Raw genomic sequence first — 13043 nt, forward strand, 5'->3', positions numbered from 1 at the left:
TGCTGGTTACACACTTGATGAATTTTCTGAACATTTTGACAGGTCACAACCACAAAATCTTAAGTTGGTCCAGCGTGTACCCGCAATGTCAGTGACTATGCACACTCCCGCACGTCATCAGTGACATTATCCATCATCTGTACATGCAGTGTGACAGAGTACATCACAAGCTAGTACTATGCTGTGGAATTAACATCATGGTATATTTGTACCTAATGATGCCGAAAGTGGGCATCTCTGTCCATACAAAGTCAGGTGCGGGCTTGTACAGTGGGGCAGCATTAGTATAAATTTGCAGATGTGGTTACAGCAGTGTGTGATGTTGTATTAGCCCCTTAACCTCTGATATTGTTATTGTGATCAGTGATGGACAACAGTGTGTTTTAGGTGACTGTAAATATTTGAAATGACAAATTACACCTACCTCTTTAAAATAATATTGGCACAATCCAGTTGTAAATATCAAATCAGGCACCCAAAGTGACAAATGTATTATTTGTTTAATATGTGAACATTACAATCTCAACAGACTGCTACGGGCATATTTACCTTATAGCACTACAAAGTGTACACAAGTGAAAATGTTTACATATAATAACAATGAGTGTAAGCAGTGAGAAAAACAGAATTATTATTAAGCCATGAAGGGACACAGGGTTTGGAAAGTATACAAACATTATAAACAGACAAAGAAACAAACCACAAACGCTTACACCAGTGGTTCCCAAACTTTTTTGAATTACGGCACCCTAGAGTATCAGAAAGTTTTCGTGGCACCCCTAGGCCAAAAGTATCTTATTGAGTGCTTTAGAAAATATATATTAAATTAAATAAATTGTGTTTATATGTCATCCTTAGCTTCAGTTAAGTGGTAAGGGACAGGATTAGCTTCTGTTTGTCCACATATGTTATGATTGGAAGCCACAAGCATTGGTTTTGCCTGTTACATTGACCATAAATAATTTAAATTGGTCCTGGATCTCCAACTCAGGGCAAGTGCTCCGCGTCACCCCAGGGTGCCACATTACACAGTTTTAGAATGACTGGCTTACACAAAAGAGGCAGTTGCTCAAGTAAAGGCAGACTATAAATAATTTTAAGTCTCAGTGTTGCTGTGGCATATTTTTCCATTTGGGTTATTTAACAAATATCAATCCAGTCCAGTTACTATCAGCTAGTGACTTTATTCAGGGATTAAGGGAGAAAGCAGGGTAGAAGTAGACCAGTGGAGAAGTTGCCCATAGTCACTTAGCTTGATTAATGCTCAAGCTTATTGGTTGCTTTTAGCAATTCTTCCACTGGTTCACTTCTCCGCTGTTTTAACTGCTTCAGACATCAACCCCTAACAGGCTTATTCTATTAGCTGCAGGGTTACTATGGCAGTGTGATTCAATCAGTGGGGATTACTCTGTGCGTGAATCCACATTGGTGTACTTTTCCATGCAGCATCATGAGTTGCGAGTAAAAGTCTAAGAGAAAATGGCACAATCAGTGCTTAATGTGCATGGAAAACCTATTGATTCCGCAATTCTCCCAAAGTCAGTGGGTTTACAATTGATAATCCCTAATTTTAGGTGCAGGAATAGCCTTTTGCAGCTCCGCGGGTTAATTAACTGGTATTACATGTGAGGTAAACCCTTTCGGCTTACTGAATATGTGTATAAATGCTGTATGCTTCAGTGCTATTACAGGATACTAGTAAGGGATATGATGCCTTTTTATAAATATCGGTCTATCTTGAAAAATGGGAACTAGCATAGTGTGTAGGTCAATGGTTCCCAACTGTGTGCCCTGGCACCCTGGGGTGCTTCGGGAACCGTGCAGGGGTGCCTCGAGTTGATGGTTCAGGACCAATTCCAAATTATTTATAGTCAATTGGCAAAACCAGTGCTGGTAGCAGGTAATAATAAACTATGTAGACAAACAGAAGTGAATCCTCTCCCTCCCCAAATAATTAAACCTAAGGATGACAAAAGAACACAATGTACTTAATGTAATATTTTTTTTAAAATGTCTCAATAAGAACCTTTTATTCTATTGGTGCCGTGAAAAAATTCTGATACTCCAGGGTGCTGTGATTCCAAAAAGTTTGGGAACCACTGGTGTAGGTGATATATATGCACACTCACAATCCAATATATGGGATCATGAATTAAAATAATGGACAGCAACAAAATGACATGGAGTCTTCATTCCGAGTGAGCACAAACTTGACCAAATATTTCCTTCACTGTAGCAATTAAAAAAGGCATAATGTGAGATAAAAACAATGTTTAAAATCTCAAAAACCATATTGATATTTTATATCATCCTTTTGCTCTTAAATTGTAGATTGCTCTTGCAGAAAGTTGTCTGCCGCTGGGTGCACTCGTTCTGGTTCAGTGGCCAAAGCAGCTTCTCTAAGGACTTGCATGTGTTCTTCAGCAGCGGACAGAGATCGATCTATCCAGTCCATTCCAACAGCCAGATGACATGCATTTTTTGTCACCAATACAAGATGGCTTACAGACAGAAGAAGAGCAGTGGTTCTGAAAATATTAATTTATTTCTGTTAAAAAAAAGTTTTCATTTTGTCTAAAACTTTTGTTTCACAATACAGTTATTGTTACATCATGAGAATTTATGAATATTTGTTCTCGAACATCTATTTGCCCAATTATCTCTAAAGTTTGTAAATGTACAATAAATGCTCAAACAGTGTAAGGTAAGTTGAGGCACGGTGCACATGTTTGTTACACTGCATTATTTATGTGCATCGCTTTATAGAGAATATATGGCCATCAGTCCCTGAGGAGCTTACATAATGAATTCCCTACACATACAGACTGGGGTTAATGCTTATTGGGAGCCAATATTTTTGGATTGCTCAAGGAAATAAGAACCTCATGCAAACATAGCGAGAATGTACAATCAATTCAGAACCACGGGACTAATTCAGCATGAATCGCAAATCAAAATCTTTCAATAATGGGCCAAACTATGGAGGTTATTCTAGTTTGGTAGTCCCCCTGGGCGTTTGCACAGGGGAGCAATATTTAGCGACTGCGCATTCCCATAAAAATGTATGTGCATGTGCAGCTACATTGTGCGAGCGGCCACAGTGAATTGATTATTCACCGGCCTCTCACACCACAGTGCGGGTGGGGGTGTGTGGGACGGTGGACCATGGTCACGCCCATAGGAAAACCCAGAGTTTCATGGGCATTCCCATTAAAATGCTGGGTTTCCCCATGAAAATTCACCTGTGACATTGGGGGCCCACAGATCTAAGACACCAAAAAGGTGTCTTAGAACTGCAAGCACTGTAGAAATCATTCGATGGTTGGCGAGCATCAAATGATTTGGCCCCAGCATGCAAGGCTACGAATGGATGTCACTTAAGTGGATTTCACTTAATTTTTATTAACTAATTATATTTTTATTTTTTATATCTATTGTTATTGGTTCCGAAGCATATTAAACAAAAGCTGAAACAGTGTACCATGGGCCTAATGCAGCATGTGCTGTAGTTGCAGAGATTCGCAAAACTACTACTTGTAGCGGCAGGCTGCCGCCCAGCACAAAATTTTGCCTCACATCGCTAAAGTACAGTGAAGTGCTCACACATCTTTGGCTGCACAGCCTAACCGCGGAGTAAGGCACAGGCTGGCCCTGTTTTGGGTCACAGTGGCTGGGTGAAGTCACACGTTCTCCCTGAGCAGTGCTGTATATCTCACCGTTTAGTGATTTTCTGAGTTCTGCGGGGCTTAGTGAATTAGACTGTGTTATTAGAATAAAAATATGAAGAGACAGAGCGAACATGTAGATGTAACATTCATTAAAATTTCAAAACTACAACTGCATGTGTGGGGCTGCCCAGCACAGGACAATGCCGCCCCACAGGCCGGGTCCCTCCCTGCGAGGAGATTACAGGTGCAGGGCTGCAATGTTTTGTCAAACGCGTCAGTAACTCACTCACTTGCACCTTCAGCCTTGGATTTATCCGAACCATTCTTAGGCACAACTTGCACCAGTGTGCCTGTCACTTTGAACCTGAAACCAGCCACATTGATTTGCAAGACCAGCTCAAGCCGATCCTCCATGTTGGACTGGATTCCAACTGTAGACCCGTTTATACACCTAGCTTTAGGAGGCATTTATGCACATATGGTGGATGGTAACATTTCCAACGGTTTAATTCCATCTTGGCTTATTTGAACAGACTTCCTGGGGCATTATCTAGATAGTTTATACTTGAAATTACCAAGGACCTTCTAAGTGCAAGGTATTTATCCTGCATATATTTTTAAAATGTGTCTTTGAAAATTTCTTGGACATTGCCAAATTTATCTTGTCTGTGTGTTTATTACATTTTTATTTACTGTCTCATCATTCCAATTCTTTTATACATTTTTTATTTTTTGAGTGCTGCTACCATCCCTCTATGGTGGGATTCAAGTGTTGTGTGCAACCATTATGTTATTCCGCTGATGGGTTGGTAACTAGTATATCTATATGTTCTAATCCTGAATTCTTACAAGTAAGTAAAGCCGAAATACTAATGTCCTTATGCACCAGCGTGAAACGGAGTACCATCAGACTATAAGAAGACCATGAGCTGCTCAATGGAACCTTCTCAAATTCATTTAAACGTGGCCTATATTGCTGTGAATCTGTTTTCGGAACTCCCAGAACATGCCCATGAGACTTTTATCGCAAACAGTTTATGCAATATTCCAGCTACAGACCAGGAACACCCATGGATATGCACCGCAAACACTATTGCAGGTGACGCCATATGCCACAGCAGTCTCTCTACAGTAAGGGGAGGGCATGTGCTGCAGAGGTTTGTGCATTTGCAATAGCAGCTAATCACTGAGATGTGCAAATATCAACATTGACTGAAAGCTTGGCATAATTTGCTTTACAAAAATAGTTTATACAGGTAAATTCTTAAATAGGGTCAGAATAAGTGAAGTTATTGAATTTGAAATGCATGCAGAATCGGATTGGTACTTATCTTAAAAAAAAGGTGTTTAAATTTTGAAAGATAATATTTGAACTTTGATAAATAAGTGATCAGGTTCGGACTGGCCTAATTGATTCTCCCACTGCGCCCTCCTGCCTTAGAGTCAGAGTAATGCCCACTACTGGTGGGGGATGATGCCCATATTGTCTTAAGGTCTGGATTGTCAGGCCCTTGGGGGCCTCTGCTGGGGGCCTCTTAGCATACAAAATGCTAAGATGCAGCGACTGTGGCTATTCCTCCCGCTAAACTCCATTGTACTTCTGCAACTCAATCAACAATGATTTCCTGTGCTGTTAAGGGTTGTGAGACAATCCAGAAGAAATCTATTAAACATTATCAATATTGCCAAACTGCACATGTGCAGTAGATACAAACCTGCTCTTGCTCAGGGCCTTGCGCTGATGCTTTGAGATTCTCTTAGAAGCTGAGAGCGTTCTTGTTGTCGCTATTCTCAGAGAATCATCGGACAGCCTCAAACATATGCAGAGGTGTGGAAATAACAGTAGCCGAGCGCAGTAAAAAATATATCTCATTTTGGAATATGATTTAAGTTCTATTTTGCCTGGGAGTTACCAGGTGGAATATTGTGTTGTAACAAAGTAGAATATAATTTTTTGCAGAATATCAAAATTGATGCGCATCCCTAGATCAAAGAGGGAGCAATTGATACCATCCTGATCTGTCTACTTACTTGCCTTTTACTGTAGGATCATGCACTGTGGGTGTGATACAGAGCTGAATGCAGTGTTAATGGTGAACACTGGAGTGTTTTTATGTAAATGCATAGCACACATGTACCACAATGGTCTTTAGATTTATTGTTTTGCAAAGTGAATAACAGGGCATTGTGGAAGGTAATGTGTTAGCGATGATATAAATGCAGATGAGACATGACTGTTTCGGGGGTGTGCCACAACTTGCAAATGGATCCAGCATCTTACTTACAACAGCCATAGTGCATGACCATAGGGTAACTTATTTATTTATTTCCAGTTTCTTATATAGCGCAGCAGATACCGTTGCACTTTTCAATTGTAGACAGTGATAAAACAAACTGGGTAACAACAGACAGACATGGAGGTAGGAGAGCCCTGCTGCAAGCTTACAATCTATAGGGACATAGGAGGGAAACACAACGACAGGCACCAGTAATAGCATAGCAGTCCCACCAAGTTATAAGTCCAGAAGGGAAGCTATATAATACATAAGTGCCTCAGAGGGTTATGCGTATGGAACTTAAATATGATAGGCTTGCCTGAAGAGGTGAGTTTTCTGGGAACATTGAAAGTTTGGAGGCTAGTGGAGAGTCTTATTGTGCGTGGAAGGGCATTCCATAGGGTGGGAGCAGCCAGATGAAAGTCCTGTAATAGTGAATGGGAGCTAGTGATCCGTGCAGAAGAGAGACGCAGATCTTGTGCAGAGCGGAGTGGTCGAGATGGGAGATATTTTGTGATAAGTAAAGAGATATATGCTGGTGCAGTATGGTTAATAGCTTTATATGCTAGCAAAAGGGTTTTATATTGAATACGGTAAGATACAGGCAACCAATGGAGGGACTGGCAGAGTGGATCAGCAGACGATGGGCATCTTGCAAGGAAGATCAGCCTAGCAGCAGCATTTAGAATGGATTGCAGTGGCGAGAGTCTGTTCTTGGGAAGACCAGTTAGGAGACTATTGCAATAATCAATGCAGGATATAATGAGTGCATGGATAAGAGATTTAGTAGTGTCTTGTGTGAGATAGGGTCGTATTTTGGATATGTTTTTTAGATGCATGTAACATAATTTGGAGACAGATTGAATGTGGGGAAGAAAGGACAGTTCAGAGGATGACCCCTAAGCAACGAGCTTGTGGGGTAGGGTAGATTGTCGAGTTGTCAACAGCGATGGGGATATCAGGATGGTAACTGTTCTTAGTTGGCGGGAATATAAGTAATTCCGTTTTGGAAATATTGAGTTTGAGTTGGCGAGAAGACATCCAAGATGAGATGGCAGAGAGGCATTCAGAGACTCATCCCAAAACCACTGGTGACAACTCTGGGGTTGATAGATACATTTAAGTATCATCCGCATATAAGTGATACTGAAATCCGAAAGAGCTGATTAGTTTGCCAAGAGAGGAAGTATAGATTGAGAAAAGCAGGGGACCTAAGACTTAGCCTTGCGGAACTCCGACTGACAGAGGTAATGAAGAGGAAGTAGAGTCAGAGAAGCGAACATTGAAAGAGCGATCAGATAGGTAAGATGTGGACCAGGAAAGGGCTGTATCATTAAGACCTAGGGAGTGTAGTGTTTGTAAGAGAAGAGTATGATCGACAGTGTCAAACGCAGCAGAAAGATCTAGAAGAATAAGTAGTGAGTAATGGCCTTGGTATGTAGTTGGCATACTGGCGCTCAGGATACTGGTGGAAGGAAGACTGCCGCTCGAATCTCAAAATGTCTTGCAACGGAATCCTGACAGCTGAAATCTTGAACGTAATACATTAGAGTCCTGAAAAGGACTGATAATACAATCACACACAGCAATAGTACAGCCCAAGGCTGACCAAGCCGTGTGGATGGTCTCTGAGCGCTTCCATTACTATTGCTGTGTGTGATTGTATTATCAGTCCTTTCAGTACTCTAATGTATTTAGTAGCTGTACCATTCACAACCTCAGATAACCGCCGTACAATTCATCAGCGGTACTGAGTGTGACGGCCAGTGCACGCTAGCCCGCATCGCAGCGCGTGTCCCTTATACAGGGATAGTCTGCTGATAGCGGCAGCGGGGCACAGGACCAGCAACACCTACATTAAATTCAATGTGCCCATATGTATGCTAAAAGCTATAATTACACTAGTTAGACAATTGGCCACTTTGTAATTAATCTCATTAGCATATGCAACATTTGTAGCAACCATCCCTGCAGCAGCCAACTCCATATATGTACACAAGACTGCTCTGTACTACCAGTCTGTTAATCTATAGATACGGCATGTATCACTAGTTCTTATTAGTGCCTCTGCACTGTAATGAGCTGTGACACTCTAGCCGGCCTGATTAATGTAACAGCAATATCCCTACAGAGAGTGGTTAAACATAGGAGCATCCCACGAGCTGCAGGATCTCTAATACAATCCACATTAATCTTAAAACCCCAGACACCTCTCTCCTCTAAATTTGTGATTACCAATAAGAGGGAATATTAGAGTGGTGTCACATTTATACTAAAGATAGGCAGCTGCTCTCAGACTCCGCACGTGCTTTTTAAATCACACTGTATTCACTTGTGTTTATGTTTCATGTTGTTTGTCATATTTCGCAGATTTTAATGTACAATCAATAAAAGGTATATTTTATGATTCCTTTTTATAAATGATGCACCGCCATAAGACAAACCTTTCCTCTTTCCAACATTAAAATCTCTACTCCATTTGTCCGTGGTAGCACACCCCTAAATATATATGATTATGATATATATATATGATATATATGATATATATACTGTATTTAATTAAGTTGTTTTGTTTTCTAAACACCTCAATTTACTGTAGCTTCATTCATGACTTTGTCATGGGAGGAGACTTAGGATTGTGTTAAACATTATTATTATTATTATTACATACCTCCCAACTTGTGTCCGGATGAAATAGGGACACTCGCGCGGCGAAGCGAGCGCCTGAAAAGGGGGCGGGGCGTATGCAAATGAGGGCGCGGCTTATGCTAATTAGCCGCGACCTCATTTTCATACGAGAATAGACGCTGTGCGCATGCGCACAGCGTCTATTCTACTAGATTGGGGGGTCTCCCAACTGCCACCCCCCGCAGCGGGACAATGCCTGCCGCGGGTGGGACGTCGGGACAGGACCCGAAAATCGGGACTGTCCCGACGGAATCGTGACAGTTGGGAGGTATGTTATTATATGTGTGTTAGCTGCTTTTTTCTAAACAACTAGTATCTGGACACTATTTCCATGAATTACATTTGCTGTATGACATTGCTGTCATACATACATACATACATACATACATACATACAGTACTGTCCTACATACATACATACATACAGTAGATTGCTGTCATACAGTACATACCTTGCATCAAGTAGTTTGGGGTCTAGCGGAGGATACATGGAACGCACCACATCATCAACTCTAAATGTAGGAGAAATGGACATTGGAATTTGGATTATTTCATATTTGAATACAATATATAACATTCTAGAAGTTCCCATGTAGGTATACTTTAATTATGTTATGAAACCACTAGGCTGTTCAACCTAAAATAAAGCCCACTAGTTGCTATATAGAAGCTAATAGAGATGTGAATATATTGTATAATACCTGATAGAATTAATATACAGATGGGGCTTGTCTCATCTTTGCCATAACGTCATCCCAGCCAGGGGGCACACGTGCATGGGACGCTCGCACGCCCCCTGGCAACGGAGCCTGCCTCCGGTCCCCGCCGCCACCCCTGCCACCATCGCCGCAGGTACCCCTCGCCGCCCCGAGCACCCCCTAACCCTGCTCGTCTCCCTGAAGCAGAGACAGGCAGGGACATGCAGCGTCCTCGCTGAGAGACTGGGACGCGCGTGCATGTGAGACGCACGCGCGTCCCAGTTTAGTGTAGCCCCTGCCGCCGGCGCTCGCCAGCAGGGGGGGGGGGGTCTGGCGAGCCCCGGCCAAGGATGGCAGGGGCTACATCTGTAGTATAATTTATGAAACCAGAATTCTACTTCCCAAAGTGCAATCCTAATAACAAACCTCCCCCACCTACTTATCCACCTTTAGAATACAAACTCTATCATACTTGCCTACTTTTGAAAATTAGTTTCAGGGAGGTTATAGTTGGTAGTTGAATTTGCACCACGCCCCATAGAGGGATGTGTCATGCTCCACCCAAAGGGCATGTCTAGTTCCATATATGGTGAGATTGTGAAAAGAGATTGTGAACGTGGCACCTAGAAGCGTGGGTGTGTATTTTATAATGACTTATATCCAAATGTAGATGAGCCCCAAAGCAGTTAGTAAGAGCTACTATACTTGGTAAAGTGCTGGGAAATGGCGTTCATGATTCAATGTAAATGTATCTGTGTCTCGTTCTTTTTTTCCTCAAAAATGTAACAGTGTAATGTGGGCTAGGTGAAATGAGGGAGATTGCTAGATTAAAGAGGGAGAGAGGGAGATTGCTGCTATTTCAGGGAGTCTCCTGCAGAATGCAGGAGGGTAGGCAGATATGAACTCTATGCAACTAGGGATATGTGAGAGTTTTTTAACCCCTTCACGACATTTGACGTATATATACGTCATGGCCGGGAAGTACTTCCCAACACATGACGTATATATACGTCATGACTTTAAACTGTCACTGCGTCTCGAGACGCAGTGACAGAGGGACGATGTCTGCTGTCCCTGACAGCAGACATGTCCCTGCGTGCCCAGGGGGGGCTGCGATGCCGCCCCCCCCCGTCGGCGATCGCTGTGATTGGCTGTTCAGTGTGAACAGCCATTCACAGCGTTTTCCTGTGTTACCAGCGAATCAGACGCTCGGTAACACAGGTGTCAATCACCGCCGGGCGTCAGGGGGCATGAGGGGGTCATCGGTGACGATGACACCTCACCCCACCCTCACCCCACCTGCCCCCAAGGCTGTGATTGGTCCGTGGGACCCACGGACCAATCACAGCCAAGGCGCGACATTTAAACTAACGGTGACTGCGCTGCAGACGCCATTCCGGTCTGGAATAGCGTGCAGAGCGGTCACCGTGCCTATCTGCCGTGATACTGACCTGATCCTTGCTAATACTTACCTGATCCTTGCAAATACCTTACCTGATCACTTGATCACTGCTTGTAGCGTGCTGGACGCTTCCTGGATCTGACTTCCTGAGACTTCCTGCTGCTGCTGCAGTGTGATAGAGAGATAGAGAGAGAGATAGAGAGAGATAGTGACAGAGAGAGCTATATTTTGTGTCTGCTACCCCCCCTTTTTGGGGGTGCAGGTTTTTTTTATATATAAATAACTGTCAGTGCTGCTGCTGCAGTGTCATAGAGTGATAGATAGTGATAGATAGTGATAGATAGTGATAGATAGTGATAGATAGTGAGAGATAGAGAGATTTGTGTCTGCTACCCCCCCTTTTTGGGGGTGCAGGTTTTTTTTTTATATATATAACTGTCAGTGCTGCTGCTGCAGTGTCATAGAGTGATAGATAGTGATAGATAGTGAGAGATAGAGAGATAGAGAGAGATAGTGACAGAGAGTGATAGAGAGTGTATATTTTGTGTCTGCTACCCCCCCTTTTTGGGGGTGCAGGTTTTTTTTTATACATATAACTGTCAGTGCTGCTGCTGCAGTGTCCTAGAGTGATAGATAGTGATAGATAGTGAGAGATAGTGAGAGATAGAGAGAGATAGTGACAGAGAGTGATAGAGAGTGTATATTTTGTGTCTGCTACCCCCGCCTTTTGTGCTGATCACTATATCTGAGGTGATCAGCAACTTTTTGGGGGCGCAGAGGTTTTTTTTTTTTATATATACCTGTCAGTTGCTTCCAGTTGCACCAAAGGTTGTGCACCTGCTGCCCCTCACTGGTAATCAGTGTCGCATCACTGATCACCCTTTTTTTTTTTTGTGGGTGCTGTGTGGTCTTTTTTTAATTTTTTTTTTACACACATTGTGATTTTGTGGGTGACCTGTGGCCACTGTGCGCTGATCAGTGACGTACATCACTGATCAGCTTTTTCGGCACAGGGTTGATCTATTTTTTTTTTTTTTTGATCAAATTCCTGTTGCCTTTGAGCGCTGTTCAGTGACGGACGTTACTGACCAACATCTGTGCTCAATTTTTGGCGCAGGACCTTTTTTTTTTTTTTTTTAACCCCTTCAATTTTTTTTTTTTTTAACCCCTTCAATTTTTTTTTTTTTAACCCCTTCAATTTTTTTTTTTTTGTATAAAGTATTTTTTTTTTTCTGCACTACATACACACTACACACTACATACCCCCCGGGTTGAAATAAAGGCCCTTATTCTGATTGACGCGGACTTTACCGCATACTTTCGGATCGCGTGTTTTCGGCGTCTGCGCATGCGTGGAGAACGCAACGCGCATGTGCCACGCCTTGACTCCGTACCAGTTCGGCCAAATCCCGTCCAAAACTGTTCCCCGCAATCAGTCGGGAAATATGGGCGTATTATGGGCGTCATGCGGAATGACACATGGGCGTAGTTTCAAAGTGGGCAAAACGGGGCGGAAACATGGGCGGATACGGGGGAGTACACTTATGTTGGGGGGCGTACATTCGGATAGCACTCCGAATGCACGCGATCAAAAAGGGCAGAAATGTGCGGTGTCCACAAGTGTACTATTGCTTAGCGGACACCACTCGTTCATGCGGTAGGCGAACGTACGCCTAATGACTACAAGCATTAACACCTGAACCCAATAGAATCGACTCCTTTACTCATTACTCACTAATAGGACGCTTGTCAGTGCTTTAATTGAAACCATTGCACTTCAATTGCTGTAAGGGTTAATGTGTGCAATGCATGTGTTAGGCATGCTTGTAAGGATATATTGGCATCTAATTGATTCCAATTCCAAATAAGAAGTTTTTTATGAGGATAGGTATTTGAATAAGTGGGTCATGTGATGTCTTGCAGAAGATACATAATAGTGGGTTGTTTGGCGTAAATACTCCGCTTACGTGCGGTAGCACCGCTTGGCTCCCGTTCGGATGCGGTATTCCCGAGCATACTCTGTAATACTCTGTAATACCGTGCAGAATCTGAGTGTTTCTCCCGCACACGCATGGTTTGTATGTCGTCCGTAAACACGCCCTGTTCTTAAAGAGTGAGTCCGTCCGAATGCGGAGGACCCGTGGGCGTTTCTACGGACGATGGCCGCACGCGGCAGAACACCGTGGCGTGCGGACCGCACCGTAAGAATGCGGGAATATCCGCACCGATCAGAATAAGGGCCAAAGTTTGTACCCCCCCCTACACTATACACGTGTTGAAACATTTCACTACCAGTAACACAAAAATAAAAA

At 42.9% G+C, this 13043-nt stretch overlaps 1 protein-coding gene across 2 annotated transcripts in view; it reads right to left on the minus strand.

Annotated features, from left to right (window-relative positions):
- Positions 1–481: 481 nt before the first annotated feature.
- The window catches only part of TMEM98 (transmembrane protein 98), a 47505-nt gene continuing 34943 nt past the window's right edge, over positions 482–13043 (minus strand). For both annotated transcript variants that reach the window (XM_083147317.1, XM_083147316.1), the window contains exons 6-7: positions 9084–9143; positions 482–2528 (exon numbers count right to left, since the gene is read on the minus strand). In XM_083147317.1, the coding sequence (XP_083003443.1) occupies positions 2321–2528; positions 9084–9143 (268 nt within the window). In that variant the 3' untranslated portion in view covers positions 482–2320. The remainder of the gene's footprint in view (positions 2529–9083; positions 9144–13043) is intronic.

This window comes from Crinia signifera, chromosome 6, assembly GCF_055691185.1.
Source record: "Crinia signifera chromosome 6, ASM5569118v1, whole genome shotgun sequence".
Classification (NCBI taxonomy): Eukaryota; Metazoa; Chordata; class Amphibia; order Anura; family Myobatrachidae; genus Crinia; species Crinia signifera.